Below are 17,968 nucleotides of genomic sequence, written 5' to 3' on the forward strand. Positions count from 1 at the left end.
GGAATGAAGGAATGCCTTATGCCTTTGATTCTATTGGACTTGAGGGGACCATCCTGACGTGCTATTGCTGATTTACTGAAGGGAGAGGCATAGTTGACACCTGGGGTGCCCAAATTGAGCGCTCCCCCCCCCAAAAAAAGGCTGTTAATGAAATAAGGCCTATCTTTGAAATAACACCCAATTGGTCACTGCAGAGACATACAACATCACCTGTAAGAGGTAAAATGACTCCTGGCCAGCCTTACCTCACCAGAATGCCTTACCATCATCTGCATGAAATTACTAATATTCTAAGGGAAGAAAGCACCCATCATAATGGAAGATGGCAAAAATGGAAACAGGATAAAGAGAGTCATAAAGATAGCGTTGGCTGTGCTCATCCCGAAATTCAGGAAGTCCACTGAAAATAAGGTCCATGGAGACAAAGCTTACCTCTCACAGTGACAGTCACCACCTGGCTCTGGACAGGCCCGTGGTCATTGTCAGCTATGCAGAAGTAGCCGCCAGCGTCACTTGCCCTCAAAACTGGAATCTCCAGTTCTGCTCTCTTGGCACGTAAGGCCTTCTTCCCCAGGCTGTCCCCTGAGCCCTCTCTGTGCCAGGAGAACGTGGTGTTCCCTGTGCCCACAGCCACCGAGCAGACCAGGACCAGCTTCTCCCCTTCAACCGCCTGTGCCCCTAGGGGCTGGGTCTCCATGAGTACTCCAGACACAGGGACTCCTGTATGGGCACCAGACAACAGGTGAGGGCCTCGAGGGGTGGGAGCAGGTAGAAAGTATTGACAGGGTCAGTTTTATATCGTATGACTTCATGGGACACCTTTCAGCAGGTGCTAGTGTTGTGGGCAAGGAGATGGTACATATGGACCCAGAGCTTCACCAAATGTAATAAGCTTTCTGTTCTGATATCCAAGGCCCCAGGAGGGAAAAATTGTCTATCCCTGGGGAAGCATTTGGGTTTTATTATTTTGTGGTCTGAATTGTTTTGAGGAATAGGTAATCGCAATAATGGCCATGATGGCACCAGGCTGGACCACATGCATTTCCAGAAGCCCTACTTGGATATTAAAGAAGACTGAGTTTTTAGAGCAATGGAGGTGGAAATGAAATGGCGTATCTATTATGGTACCTCACATCTCAGTTTAAGCCTGCTGTCAAGATGAGGAAAACCACCTCTGTCGTGCAGTCCCAATTCTCACCAGGGCAGATGGGCAGACAGGCAGGGAAGATGCAACAGCCCTGTTCAGCCAGCCCAGCTCGCCAAAACTCACTCTGCACATGGATCTGTAGCAGGAGGCTGCGTTTACGGACTTTGCGGGCCACTGCTTCAGCCTCACACCAGTATGATCCTGAGTCTTCTGTCCAGATGGTTGGGATCTGGAGTTCTGGGGACATGCTCCAGTCTGACAGGATAACCCCATTGTCTCTGAAGAAGACGAAGTGAAGCAGAGTGTCCCACCGCTCGAGAGGAAGCTGTGTTTCACAGGTCAGGTTTACAGAACTCCCCTCTTTTGGCTGGGAGGCTGTGGTTTTCAGCTCAGGGAGTCGAAATAGCTCTAGATAGAAAAGCTAAATCAAATTCGCAGCAGGAGAGTATTTACAGCTCTGGGAAGGGGAGTTTTGGATTCTTATTGCCACCAAACTTCAGAAGCACGAGACAAACAAACTTATTGACCCTTTCATCACATTTTTCATGCTCTGGCTTAAGTCCAACCACTTTGCTCTCTCTGCCTCTTAGAGGACTTAGGGTGCTCATCTATCCAGAGTTCCCTTTCGATCTATGTGTTCCCTCTACCCTGACCTTGCTAAGCAGAACTATATGAAATTAAGGGTTTACCTTGGATTCGGATCACTATGTGATTTGACCTAAATGCATAATTTTTGATCCTAGATCCATATCCAAATCCAATGCACCAATAATGTCCACTGTTGTTTGAACTTGCTTGTGGGATCAACAGATCCATGCTTTCATTCAAATGAGAAATAATTTTTCCATTCTGGTAGTATTTTACAGCAGTCAGTTTCTCTTTTATCCTTTCCTTGCATCTTAGAACAAGCATGTCACCTTCAAACACAGAATGTGGGGCCTGCAGGATGATGATGGCTGGAAATGTCACAGAGATAAGATATTGTCACCATTCAAAGCCCTTTTGTTACCTACCTCCTTCCTCTGCACCTCTTGCATTAGCCAGACTTCATTGTTTTCTTCTTCCACAAGAGTTAGTCTCCTGACCCAAGCTTGCTCAATTCCTTCCAAAGCTCAGAGACATCTATTCAGTCACTCAAGGACAGATTCAAAATGTAAAGATTCTAATACAGAAAGAAGAAGCTGAAAGGAGATATGATCAAAATCCTGGACATCATAGAGTATGGCAAAGGTAAGTACCAATCTGCTCACCAAATCTCAAAGCAGGAGCTATTAAGGAATTAGCTTTTGGGGAAATACAGGAAAAGGTATTAGTGTGCAATGGAGTAGGCTATGCAAGAAGCTTCTTGTCAGAGACTCAAATCTAGGTTCAAGAGACAGTGAATATGGTCTGCTATGGTAATTCCCATGCTCCTTTGTACCTAATTAGAGGCCAACTCTATCTTTTCTCACTGAGATAAATTGTGGGGTGATCCAAAGCAGTGCTACACCAACCAAATATGGAGAGGAAGAGATATGGGAGCTAAAAGTAGGAATAGTGAAGGGACAGACACCAGGACAAATGGGGACAAAAGTCCTGACATGGGAGATTTCTGACTTCTGAACTCTTCTTTTATAGACTTTTCATTTTCTATTTTGTGCTCAACACATTTATGCATGTGTAATTTCTTCCTTACTAGCATGTAAAGCCCTTGAGGGCAGGATTTAAGCCAGCTTCATTTTTGTATCCTGTAAAACTAGCTCTTTTCCTTGATTATGGAGGTGCCCAGGAATGTCTGTTGAATAAATACTGAAGCATTTAAATCTAAGTTTAAATAATAATTTGAAACACATTTGTGTTTGACAAGGAGAGAGAACACCAAACTATACGTAGGTCATGGGTTAGACTGGAATGAGTAATCCAATTTTTGGAGTCTCTAGAGAGGTTAACTAACTAGTTTCTTACTAAATCACCTTCTTTCTCACCTGAAGAAAATAGCAAATTCACAGGGTTGCTTAGGGGTGAGTCCTGGACCTGGCATCTGTACTGTCCAGTAGTATGAACATCAAGGGTGTTTTCTGAGGTTTCACGGCACATTCTGCTTCCACGGTACCAACGGTACCACTTTGTCTTCCCTGGTGCATAGAAGTGCAATTCTTTGCAAGTCAGAGTCACTGTCTCTCCTTGGAAGACCTTGGTCCATGGAGGATGGAGGGAAATCACAGGTCTGGGTGTAGTTGCTGAGGAGGAAAGAGAAAATAATCTGAGATGGTAGTGCCTGTGGGTTCACTGGGGGTAGACTGGAGGAGTGTGGCTTTGGAGAATCCCTAAAAGGCCTTGGGGAGGGTTGCTGTTTTCCCCGGTCATGCGTCCTCCAGCAGCAGTCAGTCCATGGGTTGCTCAGTGGTCCATAGGAGCAGAGAGGTCTTTCAGAGGGCAATCCCAGCAGGATCCACTCACCATCACAAATCACAAAACCTTCTCAGGCTCCAGCAGTTCCCCAGGCAAGGGGGGAATTAAGCTTGTCTGAGAGACAAAACAACTAGTCAGGTGAAAGGAGTTAATTCCCTAGAGGGTGAATCTTCCCCAAGAGGAAGGTGGGGCCCAGCTCAAGTGGAATCCCTCCTTCAAGGAATTCAGGCTCCAGGAACTGGAAAACTGAAGCAATTAAAGCCATCCTACAACCGCTCCTCTGTCTCAACCATGCCCCGGCAGGGAGTGTCTGCTGAAATTAAAGGCACCACATCACTTTACGCTGCTGGGAAGCTGCAGGCAGACAAATGCCACATGTTGGGCAGGACAGAAAAAGCACAGAGTCTAAAGGCTTCATAGGAAAGTCTGACAACCTACTGGGTCTCACCCTCAGGGAAAACTGATGCTGGTGACTCTTACGTCCTGAGAGGAGGCCAGTCTGGTCTGGGAAAATCTGACTGGAATCTATAATATCTGAGGAGACTCTCCTAAAAAAATAAGATTAAAAAAAAAGGCTTCAAATAAGAGGGCAAGAAACAGAAAAGCAAGAACTGAATTATTCTTAACAGTTAAAAAGAACCTATGCTAGATGACCAGAATAAGTTGAACTGAACGTCAAAGACCAGATAGAGAGAAAAACCATCCAGCAAGAAAATCCTAGGTAAAAAAGTGGAAACAATCTCCAGAATAAACTACTTAAGGAAATCAAATGCCTAGATGCCAGCGAAAAAATGAGTCACCCTAGGAAAATAGAAGATATGGCCCAGCTGAAGGAACAAACCAACAATTCAAGTGAGATACAGGGGTTGAAACAACTAATTTAAAATGTTCAAACAGAAATGGAAAATCCCATAAAAAATTAAATCAACAAATTGAGGGAGGATGTAAATGACACATTGAGTGAACAAAAAGAAGTAGAGAGTTTAAAAAAACAAACTACAGAACTTATGGGAATGAAAGGCACAATAGAAGAAATGAAAAAAAATGGAAATCTGCAACAATGGATTTAAAGAGGCAGAGGAAAGGTTTAGTGAACTAGAGGACTGGACATCTGAAAACTGACACACAGAAGAAAATATAAGGAAAAGAATGGAAAAATATGAGCAAGGCTTCAGAGAACTGTGTGACAACATAAGTGCACAAATACACATGTAGTGTGTGTGTCCCAGAAGAACAGAGGGGAAAAGGAGGAGAAAGTCTTATGGAGAAAATAATCACTCAACATTTCCCATATTTTATGAGAGACATAAAAATTACAGATCCAAGAAGTACAGCGCACCCCAAAGAGAATAGATCCAAATAGACATACTCTAAGACACTTACTAATCAGATTGTCAGATGTCAAAGAGAAAGAAAGAATTTAGAAAGCAGCAAGAGAAAAGCAATCTATCACATATAAGGGAAGTCCAATAAGACTATGTGTAGATTTCTCAGCAGAAACCATGGAGATGAGAAGGCAGTATGATATATTTAAGATTTTAAAAGAGAGAAACTGCCAACCAAGAATTCTATATCCAACAAACTTGTCCTTCAAAAATGAGGGGAAGATTAAAATCCTGGATGAATTCCAGGGGATTCACTGGGACTCCACATCAAAGGATTGAGAAAACCTTCTCGATCAAAAGGGAAAGAGAGAAATGAGACAAAATAAAGTGTCAGTGGCTGAGAGATTTCAAACAGAGTCACAAGGTTATCCTTGAGGTTACTCTTATGCATTATATAAATATTCCCTTTTTGGTTTACGGTGTATTAGAGAAGCCACAGGGAAGTGCCAGAAACTGTAGAGCTGTGTTTCAGCAGTCATTTTTCTTGAGGATGATTGTATAATGAGACAGCCTTTGCAATGTGGCTGTGTAATTGTAAAACCTTGTGTCTGATGCTCCTTTTATCTATGGTATGGACAGATGAGTAAAAAATATGGATAAAAAATAAATAATAGGGGGAACAAAATGGGAACTCCTCAAAATTAAACACTTTTGTGCATCAAAGAACTTCATCAAGAAAGTAGAAAGACAGCCTACACAATGGGAATCAATATTTGGAAACGACATATCAGATAAAGGTCTAGTATCCAGAATTTATAATGAGATTGTTCAACTCAACAACAAAAAGATAGCCAACCCAATTACAAAATGGGAAAAAGACTTGAATAGACACCTCTCAGAGGAGGAAATACAAATGGCCAAAAGACACATGAAGAGATGCTCAATGTCCCTGGCCATTAGAGAAATGCAAATCAAAACCACAATGAGATATCATCTCACACCCACCAGAATGGCCATTATCAACAAAACAGAAAATGACAAGTGCTGGAGAGGATGCGGAGAAAGAGGCACACTTATCCACTGTTGGTGGGAATGTCAAATGGTGCAACCACTGTGGAAAGCAGTTTGGCGGTTCCTCAAAAAGCTGAATATAGAATTGCCATACGATCCAGCAATACCATTGCTGGGAATCTACTCAAAGGAATTAAGGGCAAAAACTCAAACAGACATTTGCACACCAATGTTTATAGCAGCGTTATTTACAATTGCAAAGAGATGGAAACAGCCAAAATGTCCATCAACAGACGAGTGGCTAAACAAACTGTGGTATATACGTACGATGGAATATTATGCAGCGTTAAGACAGGATAAACTTATGAAGCATGTAATAACATGGATGGACCTAGAAAACATTATGCTGAGTGAGTCTAGCCAAAAGCTAAAAGACAAATACTGTATGGTCCCAATGATGTGAATCGACACTCGAGAATAAACTTGGAATATGTCATTGGTAACAGAGTTCAGCAGGAGTTAGAAACAGGGTAAGATAATGGGTAATCGGAGCTGATGGAATACAGACGGTGCAATAGCACTAGATACAAAAACTCAAAAATGGACAGTACAATAATACCTAATTGTAAAGTAATCATGTTAAAATACTGAACGAAGCTGCAGCCGAGCTATAGGTTTTTGTTTTGTTTTGTTTTGTTTGTTTTGTTCTTATTATTATTACTTTTATTTTTTTTCTCTATATTAACATTCTATATCTTTTTCTGTTATAATGCTAGTTCTTCTAAACCGATGCAAATGTACTAAGAAACGATGATCATGCATCTATGTGATGATGTTAAGAATTACTGATTGCATATGTAGAATGGTATGACGTCTAAAAAAAAAAAAATGGTCAGCACAATACTGCCTAATTGTGATGTAATTATCTTGGAACGCTGAATGAAGCTGCATCTGATCTATAGTTTTTTCTTTGTTTTGTTTTTTTTTCTCTTATATATTTTTGTACTTTTTATTTTTATTTGTGTTTTCTCTCTGTGTTATCACTTTATTTCTTTTTCTGTTGTAGTGCTATTTCTTTCTCTAAATCGATGCATATGTACTGAGAAATGATGACCATACACCTATGTGATGATATTAAGAATTACTGATTGCATATGTAGAATGGATTGATTTCTATTGTTGTGTTAGTTAATTTTTTTAATTAATAAAAAAAATTAAAAAAAAATAAATAAATAATAGGGGGAACAAAGGTTAAAATAAATTGTGTAGGTTGAAATATTAGTGGTCAGTGAGAGGGAGAGGTAAGAGCTATGGCATGTTTGAATTTTTTCTTTTTTATTTATTTTGATGGAGAGATGCAAATGATAAAAAAAAAAAAAGGTCATGGGGCAGGTCATGGTGACTCAGCAGGCAGAGTTCTCGCTTGCCATGCTGGAGACCCAAGTTCAATTCCTGGTGCCAGCCTATGCAGGAAAAAAAAAAAAAGAAAAGAAAAACCATGGTGATGAATACACAACTATATGATGATATTGTGAGCCATGTCAAGAATGTATATATGTTTGCTTGTTGCTTATGATAAAAATATTTTTTTTTAAATGAGAGGGAGATTAAAATATTTTCAGACAAAGATTCACTGAGAGAGTTTGTGACAAAGACACTGGATTTGCAAGAAATACTAAAGGGAACACTACAGGCAGTTAGAAAAGGCAGGCGAGAGTGGTTTGGAGAAGAGTATAGAAATGAAGACTGTCAGTAAAGGTAAAAAAGAGAAAAAATATAAGGTATGACATAAAATCCAAAAGACCAAATGGTAGAACAAAGTACTGACGTTATAATAATAACACTAAACGTTAATGGATTAAACTCCCCAATCAATTTACATAGACTGGAAAATGGTGGCTTAGCAATGTGCACATTTTAGTTTATCCTCCAGAACAACTACTAAATAACCAGAAACAGTACAGAACAGCTCTTGGGGCCACGTCAGTGACTTGACACACAGCGTACCCAGTCTGGGCCAGCTAGACCAGCTGCAAGCCCCTCTAGAACCATGAGTTCCCCAGGCGGCCAACGCCCCTCCTCCACAGGCTGCTTCTCAGAGGGGAAAGGAAAGAGACTTTACCAGCATCAGGGGCTGAGCCCAACCAAACACCAATTGTGGAATTAATTAACAAATTCTGACTACTAAAAATAGGCCCCCAGCTCAGGTGAATCTGGTTAAAGCGGAGGTCGCTCATTTTTGCCCTGGCACCAAGGAGGCAGGGCTGATGGAAAAAGAAAAAAAAAAGGGAAACAGAGGTTTTTGTGGCTGTGTTTCAACAAAGGCTTGACTGCCTTTGGATACAGTGACAGGACTTCTCAGGCTGCAGCTGCCCCAGGCATAGGCAGAAACAAGCTCATTTGAGGGCTTTTGTCTGGAGCCTGTGCCTTCCCCAGGGGAGGAGTGAAGCCCAACTCAGGTGGAATCCCTCCCTCAGGGAGTTCAGACCCAGAGCTTGGTAATTTGAAGCCATTAAAACCAGCCTACAAACTCTCCTCTGTCTCCACCACACCCCCAGCAGGGAGAGTCTGCCAGAGTTAAAGGTACCGCATCATCTTATGCTGGTGGGACCTGCAGGCAGACAAGCGCCACATACTGGGCAGGGTAAGAAAAACAGAGCACAGAGACTTCACAGGAAAGTCTTTCAACCTGTTGGGTCTCATGCTCAGGGAAAACCGATGCAGGTGACTCTTTCCTCCTGATAGGAGGCCAGTTTGGTCTGGGAAAATCTGGCTGGGGTCTATAATACCTAAGTAGATCCTCCTAAGGGTGGGGGGAAAAAGGCACCATACAAGCAGGGCAAGAAACAAGAAAATAAGAACTGAAAAATTCTCCTCTGTTAAACAAAGCCTAAGCTAGAGGTCCAGATAAAGCTGAACTGAAGGTCAAAGAACAGATAGACAACAAATCATGCAGCAAGAAAACCTTAGGTAAAAGAAGTGAAAGCAATCTCCATAATAACTTAATTAAGGTAATTAAGTGCCTAGATGCCATCAAAAAATAACAAATCAAAACTAGGAAAATTGAAGATATGGCCCAGTCAAAGGAACAAACCAACAATTCAAATGAGATACTGGAGCTGAAACAATTAATTCAGAATATACGAACAGACATGGAAAACCTCATCAAAGCCAAATCAATGAATTAAGGGAGAACATAAAGAAGGCAAGGAATGAGCAAAAAGAAGAAATCAAAAGTCTGAAAAAACAAATCACAGAACTTATGGGAATGAAAGACATGGTAGAAGAGATGAAAAAAATGGAAACCCACAATGGTAGATTTAGAGAGACAGAACATAGGATTAGTGAACTGGAGGACAGGACATCAGAAATCCTACAAGAAACAGAAAATATATGGAAAAATGGAAAAATATGAGCAAGGACTCAGGGAATTGAAGGACAATATGATGTGCATGAATATATGTGTTGTGGGTGTCCCAGAAGGAGAAAAGAAGGGAAAAGGAGGAGAAAAACTAATGGAGGAAATTATCACTGAAAATTTCCCAACTCTTATGAAAGACTTAAAATTACAGATCCAAGAAGTGCAGTATACCCGAAAAAGAATAAATCCAAATAGACGTACTCTAAGACATTTACTAATCAGAATGTCAGAGGTTAAAGAGAAAGAGAGAATCTTGAAAGCAGCAAGAGAAAAGCAATCCATCACACACAAGGGAAGCCCAGTAAGACTATGCATAGATTTCTCAGCAGAAACGATGGCGGCAAGAAGACAATGGGATGATATATTTAAATTATTAAAAGAGAAAAACTGCCAACCAAGAATTATATATCCAGCAAAATTGTCCTCCAAAGATGAGGGAGAAATTAAAACATTTTCAGACAAAAAAATTACTGAGAGAATTTGTGACCAAGAGACCAGCTCTGCAAGAAATACTAAAGGGAGTGCTAGAGACAGAAATGAAAAAACAGAAGAGAGAAGTGTGGAGAAGAGTGTAGAAATGAAGACTATGATTAAAGATAAAAAGAAGGAAAATTAGATATGACATATAAAATCCAAAATGTAAAATAGTAGAAGAAAGTACCACCCGTGCAGTAATAACACTAAATGTTAATGGATTAAACTCCCCAATCAAAAGACATAGACTGCAGAATGGATTAAAAAACAGGACCCATCTCTATGCTGTCTCTACTCAAAGGACATGAGGGTAAGGACACAAATGGACATTTGCACACCAATGTTTATAGCAGCATTATTTACAATTACCAAGAGATGTAAACAGCCAAAATGTCCATCAACAGATGGTGGCTAAAGAAACTGTCATATACATACAATGGAATATTATGCAGCTGTTAAACAGGATAACGTTATGAAGTATGTAACAACATGGATGGACCTTAAGGATATTATGCTGAGTGAGATTAGCCAAAAACAAAAGGACAAATACTGTATGGTCTCACTGATATGAACTGACATTAGTGAATAAAGTTGGAATATTTCGTTGGTAACAGAGACCATCAGGAGATTGAAATAGGTAAGATATTGGGTAATTGGAGCTGAAGGGATACAGATTGTGCAACAGGACTGAATATAAAAACTCAGAAATGGACAACACAGTACTACCTAACTGTAATGTAATTATGTTAAAACACTGAATGAACCTGTGTGTGAGAATGATAGAGGGAGGAGGGCTGGGGGCATAAATGAAATCACAAAGAAAGATAGATGATAAAGATGAGATGGTATAATCTAAGAATGCCTAGAGAGTATAATGATAGTGACTAAATGTACAAATTAAAAAAATGTTTTTGCATGAGGAAGAACAAAGGAATGTCATTACTGCAGGGTGCTGAAAATATATGGTAATTAATATTTTAAAATTTCAACTTATGTGTGAGACTAAAGTAAAAAATGTTTACTTGGTACAAAATTTATATTTTGACTAGTGCATCTCCTAATATAACTTACATAGATAATTGGTTGAACATAAGTGCATGAACCTTGGGTAAAACATGAGATTTTGATGGTTTGTCCAAAGTCATGCCCCGATGAATCCCAGAGTGATTTGACCAGTGAGTGGAAAAGTATTTGCAAAGTCCCCTTTGGGGAATGGTGAGAATGAGGGAAAATTCAACCTCCCCAAGTTGAATTCTTGATATTCTCACAAGCAGTGTCGACAACAAAAGCCTTAGGCTGAGACCCCAGTCTTGGGGCTTGTTCATATGAAACTTAACCCCACAAAGGATAGTTCAAGCCAACTTAAAATTAGGCCCAAGAGTCACCCCCAAGAGAACCTCTTTTGTTGTTCATATGTGGCCTCTCTCTCCAGCCAACACAACAAACAAACTCACCACCCTCCCCCTGTCTATGTGGGACACGACTCCCAGGGGTGTGGATCTTCCTGGCAACGTGGGACAGAAATCCTAGAATGAGCTGAGACTCAGCATCAAGGGATTGAGAAAAACTCTATAATGAGCTGAGACTCAGCATCAAGGGAAGAGGGAAGAGTGAAATGAGACAAAGTGTCAATGGCTGAGAGACTCCAAACAGAGTCGAGAAGTTATCCTGGAGGTTATTCTTAAGTATTAAGTAGATAAAACCTTGTTATCCAAGATGTAATGGAGAGGCTGGAGGGAACTGCCTGAAAGTGTAGAGCTGTGTTCCAGTAGCCATGTTTCTTGAGGATGATTGAATAATGATATAGCTGTCACAATGTGACTGTGTGATTGTGAAAACCTTGTGTCTGATGCTCCTTTTATCTACCTTGTCAACAGACAAGTAGAACATATTTATTTAAAAATAAATAATGGGGGACAAATGTTAAAATAAATTTAGTTTGAAATGCTAGTGATCAATGAAAGGGAGAGGTAAGGGGTATGGTACGTATAATTTTTTTTCTGTTTTCGTTTTATTTTTCTATTATCTTTTTATTTCTTTTTCTGAATTGATGCAAATGTTCTAAGAAATGATCATGATGAATATGCAGCTATGTGATGATATTGTGAATTACTGATTATATATGTAGAACTGAATGAGCATATGTTAGGAATGTTTGTGTTTCTTTATTGTAATTTTTTTAATTTAAAAATAAAATATACATAGACCTGCACAATGGATTAAAAAACAGATCTATATGCTGTCTACAGAAGACTCATTTTAGACAGAAGGACAAAATAGGTTGAAAGTGAAAGGTTGGGAAAAGACATTTCATGCAAACAACAATCAGAAAAGAGTAGGAGTAGCTATATTAATATCCTATAAATTAGACTTTAAATGTAAAACAGTTAAAACAGACAAGAAGGACACTACTTATTAATAAAAGGAATAAATCAACAAGAAAACCTAACTATCATAAATATTTATGCACTGAGCCAGAGTGCTCAATAGTACATGAGGCTAACACTGACAACACTGAAGGGAGAAATAGACATCTCTACCATAATAGCTGGAGACTTCAATTTCCTACTCTCATCAGTGGATAGAACATCTAGACAGGAGATTATTATTAAATAGAGAATTTGAATAATACAATAAATGAACTAGACTTAATGGACATTTACAGAACATTACACCCCACAACAGCAGGATAAACTTTTCCCTCAAGTGCTCATGGATCCTTCTCAAGGATAAACCATATGCTGGATCACAAAACAAGTCTCAATAAACTTAGAAAGATTGAAATCATATAAAACACTTTCTCAGATCATAATGGAATGAAGCTGGAATCAATAACAGGCAGAGGACCAAAAAATTCACAAATATATGGAGGCTAAAAAACACACTCTTAAACAACCAGTGGGTCTGGGAAGAAATTATAAGAGAAATCAGTAAATATCTCAAAGCAAATGAAAATGAAAGCACAACGTAACAAAATTTATGGGATGCAGCAAAGGCAAGGTTAAGAGGGAAATTTATTGCCTTAAATCTCTATATTAAAAAAGAAGAAAGCAAAAATTGAGGAATTAACTGTTCACTTGGGAGAACTAGAGAAAGAATAGCAAAGTAACCCCAAGGCAAACAAAAGGATAGAAATAACAAAGATTAGAGCAGAAATAAATGAAATTGAGAACATGAAAACAATTGAGGAAATCAACAAAACCAGAAGTTGGTTCTTTTAGAAAATAAAAAATATCAATGGACCCTTAGCTAGGTTGACAAAAGAGAGAGAGAGAGAGAGAGAAGATACAAATAAACAAAATCAGAAATGGAAGGGGATACATAACTGCTGACCCTGCAGAAATAATCCCAAATTGATTTATAGAGGTTACTATGAGCAACTATATGCTAGTAAACTAGGATAATGTAGACGAAATGGACAACTTCCTAGAAAGGCATGAACAACCAACATTGACTGAGAAGAAATAGATGACCTCCACAAACCAATCACAAGTAAAGAGATTGAATCAGTCATCAAGAAGCTCCCCAAAAAGAAAAGTCCAGGACCAGATAGCTTCACATGTGAATTCTTCCAAGCATTTAAGAAAGAACTGGTACCAATCCTGCTCAAACTCTTGAAAAACACTGAAGAGGGGGGAAAGCTACCTAACTCATTCTATGAAGCCAACATCACCATAATATCAAAGCCAGACAAAAATGCTACAAGAAAAGCGCATTACAGACCAATCTCTCTAATGAATATAGATGCAAAAATCCTTAACAAAATACTTGCAAGTTGAATCCAGCAGCACATTAACAGAATTAATTATACACCATGACCAAGTGGGATTTATTCCATGTATGCAAGGATGGTTCAACATAAGAAAATCAATTAAAAAGTAATACACCATGTCAACAAATCAAAGCAAAAAAACCACATGATCATCTCAATTGATTCATAAAAGGCATTTGACAAACTCAACACCCTTTCTTGATGAAAACACTTCAAAGGATGGGAATAGAAGAGAACTTCCTCAAAATGATAAAGGGAATATACGAAAAACCCACAGCTAACATCATCCTCAGTGAGGAAAGACTGAAAACTTTCACTCTAAGATCAGGAACAAGACAAGGATGCTCACTGTCACTATGGTGCTGGAAGTTCTAGCCTGAGCAATTAGGCAAGAAAATGAAATAAAAGGCATCCAAATTGGAAAGGAAGAAGTAAAACTCTCACCATTTGCAGATTATATAATACTGTATGTTGAAAATCCTGAATAACCTACAGCAAAGCTACTAGAACTAATAAATGAGTACAGCAAAGTAGCAGGGTACAAGATCAACACCCCAAAATCGATAGTGTTCTACACATTAGTAGTGAACTATATCTGAGGAGGAAATCAAGAAAAAATTCCATTTGCCATAGTAACCAAAAGAATAAAATATTTAGGAATAAATTTAACTAAGGATACAAAAGACCTATATACAGAAAACTATAAGAAATTTCTAAAAGAAATCATGGAAGACCTAAAAATATGGAAGGGCATACTGTGTTTATAGATTGGAAGACTAACTATAATGAAGAAGTCAAGTCTACCCAAATTGATTTATAGATCCAATGCAATACTAATTAAAATCCCAAAAACTTACTTTGCAGAAATAGAAAAACCAATAATCAAATATATTTGGAAGGGAAGGGTGCCCTGAATAGCTAAAAAATCTTAAGAAAGAAAAATGAAGTGGGAGGTCTTACACAACCTGACTTTAAAGCATATTATGAAGCTACAGTGGTTAAAACAGCATGGTATTTGCATAAAGATAAATATACTGATCAATGGAATTGAAGACAGTGTACAGATATAGACCCTTTCATCTATGGATAATTGATCTTTAATAAGGTGGTCAAGTCAACCCACCTGGGACAGAGCTTGGAGAAATGGGTATGTATAGGCAAAAGAATGAAAGAGGATCCATATCCCACACCCTATACAAAAATTAACTCAAAAGTTATCAAAGACCTAAACATTAGACCTAAGACTATAAAATTTTTAGAAGACAATATAGGGAAATATCTTATAAAACTTGTAATAGGAGGTGATTTTCCTAGACCTTACACTCAAAGCATGAACATTGAAGAAATAAATAATGTGCACTCCTCAAAATTAAACATTTTTGTGCATCAAAGAACTTTGTCAAGAAAGTAAAAAGGCAATCTTTGCAATGGGAGACAATAGTTGGAAACTACATATCAGATAAGGGTTTAGTATCCAGAATATATAAGGTGATTCTTCAACTCAACAACAAATAGACAAATGACTCCATTAAAAAATGGGCAAAAGACATAAACAGACATTTCTCAGAAGAGGAAATACAAATAGCTAAAAGGCACATGAAGATGCTCAACTTCACTGGCTATTAGGGAAATGCAAATTAAAACCAGTGAGATATCATCTGACACCTACTAGATGGCACTTATTAAAAAAAAACAAAAAACAGAAAACAACATGTGCTAGATAGGATGTGGAGAAAGAGGCACACTTATCCACTGTTGGTGGGAATGTAAAATGGTACAACCTCTTGGAAGGTAGTTTGGAGGTTCCTCAGGAAGCTAAGTATAGAACTGCCATATGATCCAGCAATTCCATTACTAGGTATTTATTCAGAGGACCTGAGGACAAGGACACAAATGGATATTTTCACACTAATGCTTATAGCAGCATTATTTACGATTGCCAAGAGATGGAAACAGCCCAAATGTCCATCAACAGATGAGTGGCTGAAAAAGCTGTGGTATATACATATGATGGAGTATTGCTCAGCCATTAGACAGAATAAAGTGATGAAGCATGAAACCACATGGATGAACCTTGAGGACATCATCCAGAAACAAAAGGACAAATACTGTATAGTCTCACTAATATGAACTAATGTAAATGAGTGAACTTGGAGAATGGAAGTTAGGAACACAGTTTATCAGGAGATAGAAATAGTATAGAGATTGGGCGTTTGGTGCGGAAGAAATACAGACTGTGCAACAGGACTCATTGTAAAAATCCAGAAACAGCACAATAATCCCTAATTGTAGCACAATAATATAAGTACTGAATAAAGCTGAATGTGAGTATGATAGAGGGAGAAGGACTAGGGGTATGTATGAAGCCAGAAGGAAAGACAGAGGACAAAGACTGAGATGGTATAATTTAGGAATGCCTAGAGTGTACAATGATGGTGGTCAAATGTGCAAATTAAAAAATGTTTTGCATGAGTAAGAACAAAGGAATGTCAGTTTTGCAGGGTTTTTGAAAATAGATGGTATATGGGAAAACGTACAATGAATGTAAGTTAGGGTCTATAGTCAACAGTAACATTGTAATATCCTTGCACTCAATGTAACAAGCATTATGCCAAAACTAAATGCAACAGGTGGTGGGGGGGCATGGAGGAGGGGTATGAATTCCTTGTGGAAGAAAAGGGAATGACTTCAGATAGATTATTGTTACCAAGGTATGTCTTGTACACTTAGATTGGGTTGTAAGATGTGTGAATAAAACTGTTTAAAAATGAGCAGAGAAAGAAGTGCTAGAGAAGATGAAGATAAAGAGATGTACCTATTCACCATTAGTAGGGCATGAAAGTTGCAGCTTCTTGCAGAGCAGCGTGGTGGTTCAGCCGGAGGGTATTGGTGGGGTTGCCATAGGATGCTGAAACTCCAGTGCTCAGTGTACACCTAGAGGAACTGAGTGTGGGGACATGAATGGATATTGTACACTGGTGTCTATGGCAGCAGTGTTCCCAAACCACAATGGATGGACATGGCCTAAGGGTACAAAAACAGAGGACTGGAAGGGGGAACTATGGTGTATACATACAATGAACTACTGAGTGGCTGCAAGAAGAAATGAAGTTTTGAGGCATGGAACTAAGTGAATGAAACTTGGAGACTGTTGAGTGAAATGTCAGAAACAGAAAGATAAATATTACCATGCCTCACTCATATGGACTAACTATAATATAAAAGCTTGGTGAGGGGGCTAAGATGGTGGCTTAGCAATGTGCGCATTTTAGTTCGTCCTCCAGAACAACTACTAAATAACCAGAAACAGTACAGAACAGCTCCCGGAGCCACGATAGTGACCAGACACACAGCGTACCCCAGTCTGGACCAGCTGGACTGACTGCGAGTCTCCGGCACCGTGAGTTCCCCAAGCCACAGCAGCCGGTGCCTGGCGCCCCTGCTCCACGGGCAGCTTCACAGAGGGAAAGGAAAGAGACTCTAACAGTAGCAGGGACTGAGTCCAACCAAACACCAATGTGGCATTAATAAACAAATTCTGATTACTAAAAATAGGCCCCCAGCTCAGGCGAAACTGGTCAAGGTGGAGGTCGCTTATTGGGCTAACTGAAAAAGAGGAAAGGGGACGAAACAGGTTTTTGTGGCTGTTTCTACGGAGGCTTGGCTGCCTCTGGATTCAGCGGTGGGACTACTCGGGCTGCAACTGCCCCAGGCATAGGCAGAAACAGACTGCTTTCAGGGCTGTCTCCCACGTGTGCCTTCCCCAGGGGAGGGGTGAAGCCCAACTTAGGTGGAATCCCTCTCTCAAGGAATTCAAACCCCAGGGCTTGGCAATTTGAAGCTATTAAAACCAGCCTACAACCTCTCCTCTGTCTCCACCACACCCCCAGTAGGGAGAGCCTTCCAAAGTTAAAGGAGCCACAACATTTTTTGCTGGTGGGACCCGCGGACAGACAAGTGCCACATACTGGGCAGGATAAGAAAAACAGAGCCCAGAGACTTCACAGGAAAGTCTTTCAACCTGCTGGGTCTCACCCTCAGGGAAAAGTGACGCAGGTGACTCCTTCCCCCTGATAAGAGGCCAGTTTAGTCCGGGAAAACCCAGCTGGAGTCTGTAATACCTATGTAGACCCTCCTAAGGGTGGGGAGGGAAAAAGCACCTTACAAGCAGGACAAGAAACAAGAAAACAAGAACTGAAAAATTACCCTCTGTTAAATAAAACTTTAGCTAGAGGCCCAGAAAAAGCTAAACTGAAGGTCAAAGAACAGATAGACAACAAACTCATCTAGCAAGAAAACCCTAGGTAAGATAAGTGAAAGCAATCTCCAGAATAAACTAATTAAGGTAATTAAATGTCCAGATGCCAGCAAAAAATAACAAATCACACCAGGAAAACTGAAGATATGGCCCAGTCAAAGGAACAAAC

General features: G+C 39.5%; 1 protein-coding gene across 1 annotated transcript in view; it reads right to left on the minus strand.

The window, feature by feature from the left end:
* The window catches only part of FCRL4 (Fc receptor like 4), a 39,536-nt gene that overhangs the window by 16,321 nt on the left and 5,247 nt on the right, over nt 1-17,968 (minus strand). The window contains exons 3-6 of the mRNA XM_077156563.1: nt 3,112-3,366; nt 1,837-2,103; nt 1,271-1,555; nt 433-720 (exon numbers count right to left, since the gene is read on the minus strand). Of these exons, the coding sequence (XP_077012678.1) occupies nt 433-720; nt 1,271-1,555; nt 1,837-2,103; nt 3,112-3,366 (1,095 nt within the window). The remainder of the gene's footprint in view (nt 1-432; nt 721-1,270; nt 1,556-1,836; nt 2,104-3,111; nt 3,367-17,968) is intronic.

This window comes from Tamandua tetradactyla, chromosome 4 (genome assembly GCF_023851605.1).
Source record: "Tamandua tetradactyla isolate mTamTet1 chromosome 4, mTamTet1.pri, whole genome shotgun sequence".
NCBI lineage: Eukaryota > Metazoa > Chordata > Mammalia > Pilosa > Myrmecophagidae > Tamandua > Tamandua tetradactyla.